We start from the raw sequence: 16,546 nt of genomic DNA, 5'->3' as shown, positions 1-16,546 counted from the left end.
TTTACCATACTTCACAGAGGCATCTTAGTCAGAACTGGCAGCCTCCCCATGCCTCACCACACTGTATATGTCACTTCTCTTCTTGAATTTCTCGAACCACCCACTGGCTTTGAACTCTTGAGTGCTACCTGTATCAGCACTCATTCCAGGCATGGTTTTCAAGAGACCAGCTATAACTGCCTGACCTTTTCACATGAGATAGCTACAGAAACACTATCATTGGCCAACAGATTTTCATTTATCCAAGTTAACAATTTCTCAAACTCTTCAATGGTTTCAGACCTTTGTTTTGTAACAGTTTCCACTCCCTTAGCAACATCAACTGCTTCCACTGCCTCTTTATCTTTTACCATAGTAGAAATTGTTTGTTTGGGCATCTCATACTCCTTCACCAAATCAGCCATTCAGACAACACTTTAGCGTTTTTATTTTAATTGATTAAATCTACAGATTTTCTCTTTCTTTACTTGCGGGCATCTCCTGCCTTCTTAGGAGCCATGATGACATAAGTACAGTACAATTACTTTGCACTAGAATAGCGAAAACCACACAAAGACGCAGGTGACAGCTTGGATCTGTGCTAAGTTGTGAGACAGACTAGCCTGTGGCCTATTAGCCTATAAGACAAAGCACTATTTTGCCAGGTTTTCTCCCAGTAAATTTATTCATAATGACGAAATGAAATAACAGTAATACTACAGATTTTCACTTAAAATTAAATTTAAAAATTTTAGTTAGAGAGAGAAAGAAATTAATTTCTGTCGTACTCTTTCTCTTGTATTTCCTTTAACAGGGGCACCATGATATTTCAGTAGATGGGGACAAGTGTTTTTCAGCTAACTAGTTTTACAAATTACCTTTTTTCCCTGGTTTCATTATGTTTTTGCCCTGATACTACATATATTTTACTAAAAAATAGAACAAAATTTATACTGAAATGTTTATTAAAGTTTGGATTTATACACTAGTTTTTACTTGTCTTAAACTTTTTTCTCTTAAAGGGGCCAGCTGGGTTTGGGATCATTACATACTAAAATATGGCTATGGTATTGAAACTTTTAGAAAAATTTAAATGTCTACTCCTCTATATCAATTACTCTATATAAAGTCCTTTGAATAACCTTCAAACAAATATGTTGTTCTTTAACTATCACAGGCTTGCGAAAAAAATATAAAATTTTCATTTCCATTTTCAGTCACCAAAAAAAATCTGCCAAAATTTTATCTTTCCTATGCAAAAACAAACACCATGTGTTGTCATTAGGACAGGTTTAAGACCACTTTGTATGAAATATAAATGACATTAGTTGAAAAATGATAGAGAAGTAACAGTTTGAAGTTATATAATTTACATTTTGAGATATGGGCCTCTAAACTTGGAGAGGCATGACAGTGGACTGTTGTGATGCACTGTCACTTGTCCCAAGGTTTCAGGGTTCCTAAGCTCCACTTTGCTCTAGGTTATCTTGTATCAATGGAGAAAATATGCCATTAATCAACTTTGATGATATACATTTTCAATCATATTTATTGGAATTTATTTTATGAAACAATTTAGCGTATTGATCAAATAAAAATCATGTTCTTCAGTTTATGAGAGTGGTTCAGGAAAATTCAATTAAACAGCAAACTACAGCAAATTTTCACTTAATACTTCATACTCAAGTTACCATACACCATACCTGATTTACGAAAAAGTTTCAAATTTTTAGTCCATTCATATATCAGCTGGGACCCTTAATTATCTTTAGCTTCTAATTTAGACTATAAATCAGAAAAATATATTCAAATCTCCATGAAAACAGCATTTTTGAAGTCTGGATATTTCAGGATTTCCTGTATGAACTTAAACATCACTGTGCATAATCAAACATTTATTTTGGTTTAAACGGGATTATAAAAAATAAGTTTTCTTGACACAAGATTAAAAAGTACTGATCACAATTGTCTAGGTGTATATTCATGGCGTAATTTATAAAATGGACTGGTGAGTGCCGGGAGAACAGTGCGTCGGTGACGGCGAGACAATCCTTCCATAAAGTTGAGGTGCTCACCAATACGCCATCCAGTAATTGCTGAAGTCTGTTGAAGGATAACACTTCTTAGAAAAAAATGCAGCCACTACAAAACTTTAAATTTATCAAAATATTCCTCTCAGGTAAATGTAAAAAATTTCTAGCTGCCCATGCCAACTGAATACTCATGTGCACTCTCTTCATTAAAGACCAAATTATGATCTAACAGTTCCCTCAAGTCCTTTCAGATATGAAAAACAGAAGACAGAAATTCTAGGGGATAAAAAAAACTTGACTCTTGATTATGTTCACGTCCATTCACTCAATGAGAAGCAATGAAGCAATAACACATGAAAACGAGGGAAAAACACCTGAGAATTCAACTGCACAGTCAACAATTAAGAAAAATGATTGCGAAAGTTCTTAATATAACTGTTACAATTACTAACAAGAAACTCAGCCATCTTTCTCTTCTTTCAACACCATGGTGTTTTTTGCTATATAAAGCTTAAAAAATAAAACAATTACTAACAAGACCATATGTCATCTTTTTCTTCTTTCAACACCATGGTGTTTTTTACTGAACAAAGTTTAAAAAATATACAGTCTCCAAGCTGATGTTGGTCCTCTGATTGCACAGGGCTGAAGGGAGAAGAACTGTAATTAATCATTAGGTGTAGCTGATGTCATAACTGCAAGGGTCACTGACACTAGAGGGAGCACATGACGGGAAGGAATGCAGGGTTGCCATACCAACAGAGGAGAGTACTTATTGTCACCTACTGTGCAATAATATCTTTTTTTAATACCTATATACGGAGGACTGACTAGTCATCACCTCAAATTGAAGCATAAGGTTATATAAGGCAATGCATTATTTGCCACAAACCTCCCAAAAATCTATAATTACAACGACTACATTGGTAAAAACGATAATTTGTTTTGGTGTTGTTCTGTTCAGCAGTAACCTTCACATACACAGTACAGAGTTTATACTTAAGATAATTCATTATTAATTTGGGCTATGAAAGCACACACAGCACACATAAATTTATAAAATTTATGTGAGACCTATAGGTACAATATAGTCTGAAAAACTACAGCATCACTACAGTAAGCAACCAAAATTTACTTACCTGTAAAACAGTAAGACACTTGTGGTGTCCTGTATACTTTATGATAATTTTCTGCAAGTGACGCAAAAATGCAACAACAAAGTAAACAGCATAATCTGGTCCCTGTAGCAACACCATCATTACGTAGTGGCACACTTCCATCCAAGGTAAAACTCCTAAATACAGACATCTAATCCACTCTCCTAGGATATTCCAAACACATGAATTGTTGGCCTGTAAAAAAAAAAAACAAATGCAACAAATGTTACATTTATGTATGATTTTAGATACCAATAAAATTGCTGTTGAGCCCCATGGCAACCTTGAATCAAGACATAACAAAACACAAAATGGCCTTAATGCCTCACAAAAGAAAAGGTCTTTCAATTTTAAGTTTCAAAGGATACAAAGATTCCTTAAAATCCTTGCCAATTACATTCCCAAAAATTATTCAATATCTAACTTGTAAGAAAGCTCATATTCAAGAATTATGCTCTGCAAAGCTAATATTAACTTTAAATAATACAAGAATACACTATTTATAAAAGATATACCAGTGACGTACCTGTATCACTGAAAACAGCATAGGAATTTCAATGCTGAGTACAAGTTGTGCGTGGTGAATAATTCCAGAAAATGTGACTTCTCCAGGCATAAGTTCATGGGTGGTAGAAAGAGAATCTGAGAAACATGGCCACAAAACACCTCCAACAAGCACCCGGCTGATGTGTGATAAGACATTTCGACATCTGAAATGTGAAGAACATATAAAATTTTGTTGCACATTGGTGTCTAAAGGTCCATAAAGTAATGCTTAACTCAGCAGTAATATACGTTACACTGACTCAATACATAGAGAACAGTACTGTATTGCAGCTTTTTAGTGCTCTTTATAAAGTTAGTCCAATCCCTCATTAACTGGTTCTTTAGAAAACCAGATTATATAGTGATTCCACAAAATACCCCCATTCTGAACAAAGTTTAATTATTTTGAACAAATTCTAGATTTTTTGAAACAAAACATTTGAGCTGCCTCAGCTCACTCAATTCTGCTCAGGTTTTATGAAGATATCAGTTAGTCACCTCTTGTAAGTACTAATGTTAAATGGGGAGGTTTAGCTTCTCCCAAGAGGCTTGATAGCTAGTCTCCTGCATCTAAGAGTTCTGTCCCAAGGAATAACCTGACTTCTAATGTGCTAAAGTATTCTAACTTTGACTTTTATAATACTATAACAAATAATCTTCACTTTACATATGAGGGGGCTACCACTCTGATAAGGGTGAATTTGGTAGTTTGTATCTACAACCATGTGTAAAATTTCAAGAAGCCCTCTCTCAATATTAGTTCAAGGTTTCAAGGAGAAAACTAAGCATTACTAACCTTTCAACATTTCCACCAGCTATGAGAAACATGACCATAACAAACCAGTCACACCTTTCAGATTGGGAGCACAATATTTTAGTCTGTGTATATGACAGAACATCTAATAGACCTTCCTTAAAGCCTCCACTTCCAGTCAGCAATTGTAGTTCGCTGCCATACCTGAAGAATAAAAATGAAATGATTACCTTTCAGTACAATAAATGTCCATTTTACTTATGAAACTAAACCTGGTAAAAAAAAGTATACATAAATACTCATATTTCAGGGTAGTAAAGACCTTTCTTAACAGGCTAACCACACATGCATATCTTGAATATAATCCTACTAAAGCTTAAAAAGGTCATGCCAAAAATATAAAATTCTTGAGAACAAGATTGAAGTTTTTGTATAAACTCATCACTTTACTACTGCTTTCAGGTGTATAAGCTCTCTCTGCAGTCACATTCAAAAAGACAACAAGAATCCTGCTCACTGTCTGCACATTTGGGCTCCAGAGTGCCTCTGTTCATAGAAAATTTCACTTCAAGTGTTTTCTGACCAGTCTGCAAGCTCTGCAAGCTGGCAGTAATTCATTGTAATCAAGAGGCAACTGGACTCTTTGCTTCCCATGGTCTTGTGCAAATATCGAAAGCTTTCACAAATTGGCATGAGCAACACACATAGCACCTTAAGTTTTGGTTCCAAATTATATTATTTGAAATTAATTTTTTATATTTTTAACTAAGTATATACTGCACTGTCAAACATTTTTTTTTTTTTGCTTTCAAATAAATGCTGAGACTACGAACCTAAGCTCCTTGATAAAGAAATAAGTTTTATTTCTGGTCTTTTAAAAAGATTGGGGCATTCTGAATCTCTTGTGAATTTTGCTCTCAAGAGCAGAAAGTACATTTTACTATGATGACCAGGCCACGATGAGAGAAAGCTACTTTTTAAAGATATGGACTTTCACAAAAAAAAAAATTTCATTTTGATAAAACCATATCTATTTTGACACCAAAATCCATCCTTTCACAACTGCCCAAGTAGCCATTTTGGCTGGAGGAGACTTGCTAGTATTCAGACATCAACTCTCAGAGACTTTGATCCAGTGAACTACTGAATGACTGGGTCTGTGAGTCAGCAATTCAGGGGAATAACAAAGGGTCGTGAAATGGGCTGGTACCTGCACAAGCAACCAGCCAGTCAAGAGCACCTCCTCTTTTTGAAAGGGAGTAACCCAGCTCACTAGAAGACCCCAGGTTAAAACCCTTGCTCTTGAATACCTCTGAGGGGGCAGAGGAGTAACCCTTAATCTTAATGTCAGTCTGACATGAAAAGGATCTCCTGAGGTACTGCATGATGACTGATGAGGTTGAGATTTTAGTGGTGGCATGATGACTGATGAGGTTGAGATTTTAGTGGTAGAGTATCTACAAAAGTAAGGCTGATAAGTTTCTTCTTGAATGAAATGGCTTCTAGGAGATCTACACCAGAAGTGAAAGAAAATAAAAGACAAACAGCAAAAAAAAGAATTAAGAAAAAGCAAAAACTTGTCAAGTTTGGGGAACAAAGTCAGTAGGTCTCTTAAGACTCACACACACAATTGATGTGACCATTTTTTGCCAAGAGAGGGATTTCTGAGCCCAGATGCACAGACAGTGAGCTGGATTCATCTTCTTATTAGCATGTCTGGAAAGGGAGTTAAAAAAAGTTTAAAATAACACCAGGGTAAAATTAAAGAAGTTGCACAGTTACATTACATGAAGAGCAAAAGAAGGAAATGGATGAAAGTAAAAATGCAAAAAACAAAGTAGCTTAGCACTACCCATGGTGGGCCATGCAAGGTTACCTTCAAGTCCTCTGATAAGGTAACTAAAACATCAACAGACATAAATCTCTAAGAACACCACAAATCTAATCATTGTACAGTAGTCATGTGTACTTTTTTTTTGTCGTTGGCCACAGTTCAGTACAGTATCTGAAACAATGTTCTGTTTTTCTTGGTTAAACTTGATTATTCTGTAGACTGAGTACAATATACAGAGAGAGTGCAATATCTGTGGAAATGTCTCAGTTATATATGGTTATCCTGGAGAGAGAGAGAAATTTTATACAAAGAAACATGCTATTTTTGTGTACTTATATGTGATCATCCTAAACTATATTTATACTAAGAGACAGTCCTACATTTAAACTAACATAGTCACATTCCAAACCTCAAAATGAGTTCCACTGCAGCAAGATGGGCATCAGAAACAGTTGGCAAATTTTCACTCATCCTTTGTGGTTCTGAATACTCTGGTAATGGGATCTGTACTGTATCAGAGCAAGGACTACTTGCAGGAGAACTGAGAACTAAAGGTGTATTTGGCTTATCTGACAGAGGTGACCCAGGCAAAAGCTCTTCAGCTGATGTTAAGAGAGAACGAGCTGACCGCTCTATGATGTCCATCACCAGCCAATTCTGCAAAACATTTGAATACTGTATGAGAATAATTTCAATAAATTCAAAGTAAGATTTTCTATCACCAAAGACTATCTAACATGATCAGTCATATTTCAAAATACTCTCAAATTAGTAAGTTTGTGATATTTTACAGGGAAATGCAGAGCAAGAGAGTCCAAAAATCTAGTATGCACTAGATTTAAATGAAAATACTCTCTAAAGGTTTCTCCTGGTTATGGTAATCTCACAATAACAATAAGGGTTACTGTTAATTTGAAGGCAATCATGCTGAGAACAAGATTAGCTCTGATGACTGAAAAAAATTAAGGAAGTAGACAACAACATCAATGATAGAAACCATGTCATACGCAGGCAAAAAGCATTAAAACTTTACTATCAACATTCAAGGTACCTTCCTCTTGGTAGACTTCCCCTAAAAGGCAAAGACTAATGAGACCATGAGGGATAATGAGGTACTTAGAGGAGAGAGAGCAACAAGGTAAATACAGTACTGTCGTTAAGTTAGTATGCAATCATGGAGGAAGACATAGCAAGATACAAGGTTACAAATGAAAACCTAGATATAGAATTATGTCTGGATTAGTATCAAATAAGCAATAGTCAGGCATAACTGGAAGATGATTACCCCATAAATCCAGCTACCATCATGTGAAGGATCCTATTTCACCAACTGAAAGAAAATGTAAGAAAAAAATCTAAAATCTTTTAACAGCTTTTAATATTTACTAGGATATGAAAGTGAATTTCATAACAGATTTTCAGAAACAATAAAAATGACAAGCTAATTGCCTAAACTGTTGAAATAACATTTCAACTATAAATAGTATAAGTGAGTTGCATTAACAATAGTTAATATGAATGGCAATGCCAGGTACTGTAGGTACATAATTATATAAAAAAATCACATACATAGTATGAATCAAGAGAAGAGATTATAAAAAGGGTAGAAGACCCAAGCAAACATATAACTGCACCAATACACAGCTTTGGACAAGGCAATTCTCTGACAATACCCAACCTTTAAAGCTACAGAGGAGACTGCTCAGTAACCATCATGAAATTGAAGGGCTTTTGTTTAATGCTAAACTCCTTCTGTAACACCTTGTAGGCCAGTATTTAATCATCCAATCCTGCTAGTTTCTTGGCCTTCACTGTGACCCCCTGCCATTAGCATGAGACTCCTCAGGTCTGTTGAGAGTTTTTAGGCACAGATTGTTGGAATAAGGTTACTGGCCCCAAGACCACATCAGGCAGGTATAGTCTATGCTGTCTTAAAAGGATGAGATTGAGCAAACTGACACTGCTGGTATTCAATATACAGTATAAGGAGGTCTTATTCAGGCACAGCTTATGGAACTTTCACTAAAGCTTAATATATAAGGTCTTTGTTCTTGGCAAAGAACACTGGGTTTAGAACTAGGACAGACAAACATACTGTTGTTAGCCCATTTAAAAGGGTTTGGATTTCACTAACAACCGTAAAATTGAAAAATACACAAAGAAGAGCATCTTTACCATGCACACCATGAATGGGTTTAAGAAACTGGAGAAGTTGCTGGTTCTATCACAAATATTTCAGAACTTGCCATAGTGCCATGGCAAGTTCTGAAATATTTGTGATAGAACCAACAACTTCTCCAGTTTCTTAAACCCGTCCATAAAATGCATGGTAAAGATGCCCTTCTTTATGTATTTTTCAATTTTACAGTTGACAGTGAGATCCAAACCCTTTTAAATGGGCTAACAACAGTATGTTTGTCTGCCCTAGTTCTAAACCTAATGTTCTTTGCCAAGAACAAAGACCTTATTTATATATTAAGCCTTAATGAGAGTCCCATAAGCTGTGCCTGGATAAGAAACATGGAAGCCCAGCTAGGGAAATATGCCTCATGAAGTATATCAGTTATTATGAGTTGTGTTTTTCACAAACTTAATGAATGATAAAGAAAAAAAGAAAGCAGTGCACAAATAATAAGGAAGATAAAATGTCACTAAATGCCATGTCTCCAGGATTGGCATCTATGTGACCCACCCTCCCTATCACAGAATTTATTCAAGTAATGGATACTTCATACCAATTATACATCTATTCCTGCTTTACTAACTAAATTGTTCAATTTTCTATAACATTTTTTATATCATCTTCACTTTTCTTAGCAAATGGTAAGGATTTATGATATCTGAAAATTTTGAAAAATCTCAAATTTTCTGGAACAGTCTGGTGAGACCAAGGCAGTCTAGAATGGGTTAATCCACAAATATTTTGAGGAGAAAAGCAATTCATCTATACTGAAAAAAATTCAAATGGAGGATTACTGGAATTTAGGATTAAAAACCTTTCTGAAATAGTGTGAGAGAATGATCGAATTACATTATCATTATCAAAGCATGTGTGAATAAAAATCCAAGAAAACATGGAAAACTCCAAAACTAAACTAATCAGTATCAACAGTTTTTATACCTACTTCCTGTATAAAAAGAAAAACTAAGTATCAAGAAAAATATTTTTTATCTAAAAATTTTATAAGATTGACCATTACACAGGCACTTGGAGAGATAACTCAGCATTCCAAGACATAATCTGTTTTTACACTACCCTTCTTACCTTGAGGTCTTCACCTGCAACAAGAACTGAGCGCACAGCTTTGCGACAGTGATTCAACCATCCAATATCATGAAGACCATGGCGTGTATCACTGAGAAACCTCCACACTTCATTCTGCCTTTTGTGCATAGAACGTATAGGCTTTTCAGGAATGTAGTTTCTTGGAGGAGGATAAGAACTAAACAGCTGTGGCTGCAACAGAGAATACGAAAGAGTCAATACAAGACTAAAAAATTTATTTAAAACAAAAATATTCTAAAACCTGAAGAGAGAATTATTGGTTTGTAGTTCATACATCCTTCAGAATTATCTGTACCATGTACACTTATAAGTTACAATAAAAAAATCGCTAAAATCCGTCTTCAAAATCTGCTTGAGCTCTGCATTCAGTCACTGCAACTTTTAGTTTTAGTTATAAGTATGCTGTCAAGACAAATACACCTGTAATCAAACTGCCTTGTCAACTCTAGTTCATAAAAGTAAAAAAAAAGAGAAAAAAAGAAGGAAGAGGAGTAAATACAGTGACACTCTCACACCCTGAAAGAGTTCAGGCTATAAGAATATAATCTAAAGATTATATTTCTAAACACAAGAAAATATTAGAGATGACAGTCTACAGAAAAGATACTGTGAAGTCAGCTTAGGGTGAAGAATAAGGTTGAGGAAATGATTGCTGGTTATGTGGACTGTCACTCAATCAATAAGCCGGAAATGAAAACAAATTGCAAAATCACCCAAGTCTTTTATTCTTCCACATACAACAGTTGGTTTGGTATCATTTTAGTTTTATTTAAGTGCTCTAAGCTAGGTCACACAAGACATCAAGGGCCTATTGAAACATTCTGCAAAATTATTTCTGGAAAGAGGTTGCTACAACTTTCCTCCCATACATGGTCAAGAGCTTATGTACCAACAGCATCTTATGTATATGTTATTCCTGGTGGAGTGAGTGATGGGATTTTGCATCACCTAATGAAAGATACCTGTCAATTTCAAGTTGAAAAAGAAATATTCACCTCTCATTAGCTCACCAGAATTAATTTCTGGAGGACTATTGTGATACTTCTGGCATCATTTTCATAATCAGCAAGTTACTGCATATACAATTGTTGTACTCATGTAATGTTTACATTTTTGGATTGATAATTTTTAGCTGATAATTAAGGGGTTGAAAATTTCACAAGGTATGCTTCTGAAACATGAATTTTGTAACTAGGCTAAGGTTAGGCAATATTTTACTGCTTAGTACAAATAAACAATCTATTTTTCCATAAATGGCATATGCTCTTATAAATGCTTTGATAACATCTATGGATCATTAATGCTGATCTTGCAATGTTATCTGTGGAATGTTATTTGTCAGATAACTTTTTAATTTATGAATTTTAACCAACATGGCAGGTTATGGTGCTTTTTGACAACACTTCTTTGTATCCATTCCTCATTCTAAAAGGGAACATACAGCACCACAAATACATCATCATTGAATAAACACCAACGCCTCAATCTAACTATTTTGGTATCTGACCTAAAATTATAGAAAACTAACACATGGATAATGTGAGCATGTTAGAATAATGCCTACTAAATGGAAGGAAATTCAACAACATAGGCTTACATATACTTCTGAAATATTAAAAGAAATACCTAACATTTCCAAAGTATACTTTTCATGACTTGTATGCTTCTGAAATATTAAAAGAAATACCTAACATTTCCAAAGTACACTTTTCATGACTTGTATTACTTTCAGTCATGAGAAACAGCTTTCAAATATGAATATGATCATATTTTGTAATAATTGGCTAGTGTCTCACAACTGAAAATAATCACTGTCATTCGTTAGGTTTAGTTCCTTAGCAAAATTCCAGCCTGCTCCAAAAGCATCTCTCTGGAAATGCTGACACCTTCACTATGTCAGAGCTTAAACTTCTTTATAAGCACACTGTAAAATTCTGATCTCCTTTCACCCTTCAATGTATTTTGGCAATTCAAACTTTTATGGTTTTTGTTTACGGCAAAAATTTAAAATCTGCTGCTTTTGTTTCTTTAAACCTACGTGTGTGTGTGTGTGTGTGTGTGTGAGAGAGAGAGAGAGTGTTGAACCAATTAGGTTGTTACACCGACAGATATCCATTTGCATAAATCAAATACAGTAATACAGCTGTAATAAAAATAATGATAATACTTTATGAACATAGCAAACATGTGCCATTTGCATTCTGCTAATGTTTGCATTCTAAAAATCATCAGCTGAATGCGTTTTACTGATATCATCACAGCGATTAGTTGCTAAATGAAATGCATTTCGGAGATTCATTTTATATGTAAATTATCAAAGCAGAGTTTAAAAATGCAACTTACTGTACTGTATTTTTCAATGTAGTAAAAGTGTGATTTAGCCAGTATCAGATGTTGCTTTTGTCTCTTCCAAAACGTTTTGCTGGCCTACACATTATTCGCTTCTTCTGCCACAGCTAAACCATAAATTTAGTGGCATACTTTAACAATTTCCCCTCCATTGAGTGAAGGATGAATAAAGATTTATTTTATTCTTATTTATGGAATTCACCGTTGAAAATTAGCAAATTTTTAACATGCTGACAACTGTAACGTAACCCTTAATAAACATGTGTTAGTTACAATAACTCACATTGGCTAATGGCTGTTTCTTGATCTGACTGTTAATGTTGGTACTTGCTGTTGTTTAAGCCAGTGTCTTGCAAGCAGTAGTAAATGGTTAATTATAAGAAATGGTGATGAGTTCTTATACAAGTCACAATGTTGGTAAGGCTGATTTAACGTATGAAGATTCGCATTTAACCTAATGAATTTTGGCTTCTAGGCCTATTTATTATTCAAAAGCTAACCCAGATCTAATATGCACTATTAGTGGTATCTACCAAAACTGAGATAGACACTGATAGCCTGACCTAGTGTAATCTACTATAAATACACCCCACACTACTGTATACTGTACACAACGAATGTGATGAAGTCATGTTTTTGGACGAAATTTTAATGAATGCACGACACACGAGATCGGGAGATACACGAGTATATACGCAAATTACGATATCCTGTAGAGTTAAGTACTGTACCCAAATCTTTAAATACTGTATTCATAAAAAAAGCATTTTATTGATATTTTGCTGTGTTTACATTAATATTAATATCTGAAAATTAGTAAGTCAGTTTTTTATAATAAAAATTGTATTTAGTCAAGCAAATAACATGAAAAGACAGTAATCAGTGAATACTGCTCTACGAAAAAATCTGCAAATTAGTGAATTTTCCACAATATATTTGGAGATACATCCCACTGAAACATCCGCGAATAACTGAAACTGCAAATGCTAAACGCGATATAGCAAGGATCAACTGTATATTTGCCTACATACATGAAAACCTTCATGTAAATGCTAATGATGACATGGTGTCAAAAGTACTGTAATGGGATTCCCACAATACTATACTCTACAAAATAATGTGAATACTGATATCAGCTTGCATTAAACAAAAGAAAATAAAAATTATATTTTTTTTGATAAAACAAAGTTTTATATATACTTACCAAGCAATTACATACCTACTAGCTTTCCACATGGCAGTCTTAAGAATTCAAATTTTCATGGTGGCGCTACCATCGCTAATGTAGGTGACAGGACCACGCTTTTGGGACTGATAGGTACAACTCAGCATAGAATTTCAATTCGTTTGATGCCCAAATGTCCAATGAGGGGAGGAGGGAGGGCTCCAATTATGTAATTACTTGGTAAGTATATATAAAACTTTACTTTATCATAAAAATGTCATTTTTATATAAGTGACTTACCAAGCAATTACATAGCTCATTCCACACTGAGAGGAGGTGGGAATCATGGACATGTTCTAATCCAAAACATTAATAAAGATAATGACTTTGAACTAGAGAGGTTGCTAGCTTGATAAGTATATATAAAACTTTATTTTATCATAAAAATGTCATTTTTATATAAGTGACTTACCAAGCAATTACATAGCTCATTCCACACTGAGAGGAGGTGGGAATCGTGGACATGTTCTAATCCAAAACATTAATAAAGATAATGACTTTGAGCTAGAGAGGTTGCTAGCATTGGGTCACTGCTTGCTGTACCTTAACTGGTAAGAAAGCTGCTTTAGGTGGGTACCGCCTGTGGTCAGCGACTTATCCATCTTGTCAAGAACTTTTTTTTTTTTAAGTTTTGGAGATCTTCAGTTTTCTCGACTGGACTGTGGGAGCTTTGGCGAGAAAAAAATTGAAGACTGTCTAGACCTTGCCGAAGATTTCTCTTCTGACTGGCTGGGTGTTTTATCGTGCGCTGACAAAGCCATCAAGAAATGGAAGTTGTGGTGTTCATTTGCCACAAAGGGAGTAACTACTATGCAGAAATCGCGCTCTTCGCTCTTGTTTCCTCACTTAGGCAAGACCCATCTCTTTCTTCAGGTGACAGTTAAGGAAGTGTTATCAGCCCTGCAGAAGAAATCCACTATGGATCTTGTAGCTCAGTCTGCCAAATGCCCAAAGGAAACTCCCTCTGTTTCCAAGTACCATTTCTTGCCCTTGCAACCACAGCCCTTTTGTAGAGCAAGATCAAGACCTCAACCCAGACCTCAAACTAACCTGCATCCTCCCTCGAGGTCCATCAAGAAGTTTACTTTCAAGCCTGCTGCTAAGAAATGAAGTGTTTGTCCTTCATGCAACCTTGGAGGCGAGCTTTGTCTCTTTTGGGAGGAATGGGGTCGCACAGGAGTGGACCCCTGGGTGGCCCAAGTACTGAGAAGTGGCTACTCTATTCCTCTCAGAGACAGGTCTCCCTTGTCCAGGTCGCCGATCATCTTGATGACCTACTCGGTAGGGTCCAAGAAGTTTTTTTCTCTTGCTTAAGAGGTAGAGTCCCTGAATAACGAAGGGGCAATAGAGGAGGTACTGGATCGTTCATCGGAGAGGTTTTACAACCGACTATTCATAGTCCCCAAACCATCGGGGGCTGGAGGCCCGTCCTGGACTTCAGCGGCCTGAACTTATTCGTAGTAAAAACGAAATTTTGCATGGAGACTCTACACTGTCACGTCCTCTCTCCATCAGGGCGACTGGATGATCTCCCTGGACATGAAGGATGCCTACTTCCATGTTCCCATCCATCCGGCCTCCAGCAAATTTCTGAGATTCATGTTGAGAAGCAAATATCGTGCCCTTTGTTACGGTCTGTCCACGGCCCCTCAAGTTTTCACCAGGACCCTTGCTCCTCTTGAGAATGGCTTCGTCCTCTTGGGATCAATGTATCCTTCTGCTTTGACGATTGGCTTCTCTGCTCCAAGTCTGAAGTGCAGTGTGCGGAGGACTTGAAGAAGACTTCGCCTAACGCAGGAGTTACGCATTTTGATATACCCTCAGAAGCCACAGTTGACTCCGACACAGAATTTTCCCTATTTAGGAATGATTCTGGACTCTTGAACTTTTTGGGTTTTGAGACTCCTAGGCATGTTGGCCTCAGCAGAACAATTTGTGAAGTTGGACAGGCTTTGCATGAGGCCCCTACCATTTTACTTAAAAGCAAACTGGTGCAGAAAGACCCAGCCAGACTCTTTTTCTTCCCCATCTCATCGGAGGTCAAGGAGGATCTTCAATGGTGTTTGTCAGAAGAAAAGCTTCACGTATGAATATCTCTTATACCGCTGTACCCTAGCCTAGAGTTTTATTCTGATGCCTCCGATCTAGGTTGGGGAGACCTTTTAGGGAGCCAAAGGGTCTCAGGAACATGTACTGTACTTCGCTTTGGAGGTCTTTACATATTAACTTCAAAGAGCTAAAGGCCATTCACCTGGGCCATCAGTCTTTCACTCCTCTGGTAGCAGGGAAGATTGTAGCAGTGTATGCGAACAACTCCACAGCCTTGTCTTATGTCCGCAAACAAGGGACCACCCACTCCTCTCTCTGTGAGATGGCAAAAGACCTCCTCCTCTGAGCAAATCAGTACCAGGTGAAGATTGTTACTCGCTTCGTGCAGGGAAAAATAAATTACCTTGCAGACAAATTGTATCGCTGCAACTAGGTTTTTCCAATGAAGTGGACTCATATGTGAAGATTTCTGAAAACTGAGGCAAACCAGCTGTGGGCCTCTTCACAAAATTGAGAAATTATTGTATGCCTCTCCATGGCTCCCCAGTCCCAGACCATCTCACATGGGCAACGGATGCCATGCTGTTGGATTGGATGGGCCTGGATGTCCACGCCTTCCCACCTTCTGAATTGATCAGCGATCCATTCTGGCCCAGGAAAGAATGGTTTCAGGGCTGCCACAAAGACAGTCACTGCTCAAACAACCACACTTCCTCAGGTCCCATCAAGGATTGTCCACTCAGGCCCTGACAAGCTTCAGACTGTCTGGAGCATCATCAGAGTGCAAAGACTTTTCGAAGCAAACTACAGAGGCTTTTGCTAGGTGCAAAAGATCTGCTAGCAGGCTGTACCAATCCAAGTGGTTGGTTTTCGGAGGATGGTATCGACAAATAACATCTAGTCTTATGAAACCTCTATAAGCCACTTAGCTGACTCTTTGCCTTTCCTGAGGACCGATAGGAAGTTGTCTCCCTCTGCCTTAACGGGGTACAGTATAGGTCATTGTTCTAAGACCTCTCAGATTTTATCAGATCCTTTGAAACCTCCATTAGAAAGCCTGGATTTTCTCTACTGGAATTTGGACATTGTTCTGAAGTGGCTTATGAGCTCATCCTTCGAACATCCCAGATTGACCTCTTTTAAGAATCTCACTGGGTAGACACTTTCTCATGGCATTAGCAATCGCAAACTCACTAGCAAGCGGTAAGCCTTCGACATGAGAGTAGGTTTTGCAAGTGGAAATGCAGTGCTCTCTCTCTCTCTCTCTCTCTCTCTTGTTTTCCTCGCCAAGAATAAGGATGTTTCCAAGCCTCGGCCTCGCTTGCTCATTATTA

General features: G+C 36.7%; 1 protein-coding gene across 3 annotated transcripts in view; it reads right to left on the bottom strand.

Moving 5' to 3' along the window:
* Positions 1–1,857: 1,857 nt before the first annotated feature.
* Positions 1,858–16,546, bottom strand: part of LOC136833396 (protein broad-minded-like) — a 42,057-nt gene continuing 27,368 nt past the window's right edge. For 2 of the 3 annotated variants that reach the window (XM_067095494.1, XM_067095495.1), the window contains 6 exons: positions 9,569–9,760; positions 6,713–6,960; positions 4,512–4,673; positions 3,696–3,879; positions 3,152–3,364; positions 1,858–2,082 (listed from right to left, as the gene is read on the bottom strand). In XM_067095494.1, the coding sequence (XP_066951595.1) occupies positions 1,939–2,082; positions 3,152–3,364; positions 3,696–3,879; positions 4,512–4,673; positions 6,713–6,960; positions 9,569–9,760 (1,143 nt within the window). In that variant the 3' untranslated portion in view covers positions 1,858–1,938. The remainder of the gene's footprint in view (positions 2,083–3,151; positions 3,365–3,695; positions 3,880–4,511; positions 4,674–6,712; positions 6,961–9,568; positions 9,761–16,546) is intronic. The other variant, XM_067095496.1, reaches the window with a different exon arrangement.

The sequence above is a fragment of the Macrobrachium rosenbergii genome, chromosome 51, assembly GCF_040412425.1.
Source record: "Macrobrachium rosenbergii isolate ZJJX-2024 chromosome 51, ASM4041242v1, whole genome shotgun sequence".
Classification (NCBI taxonomy): Eukaryota; Metazoa; Arthropoda; class Malacostraca; order Decapoda; family Palaemonidae; genus Macrobrachium; species Macrobrachium rosenbergii.
The sequence above is the reverse complement of the archived record's forward strand: the minus strand, read 5'-3'. Positions and strand labels throughout refer to the sequence as shown.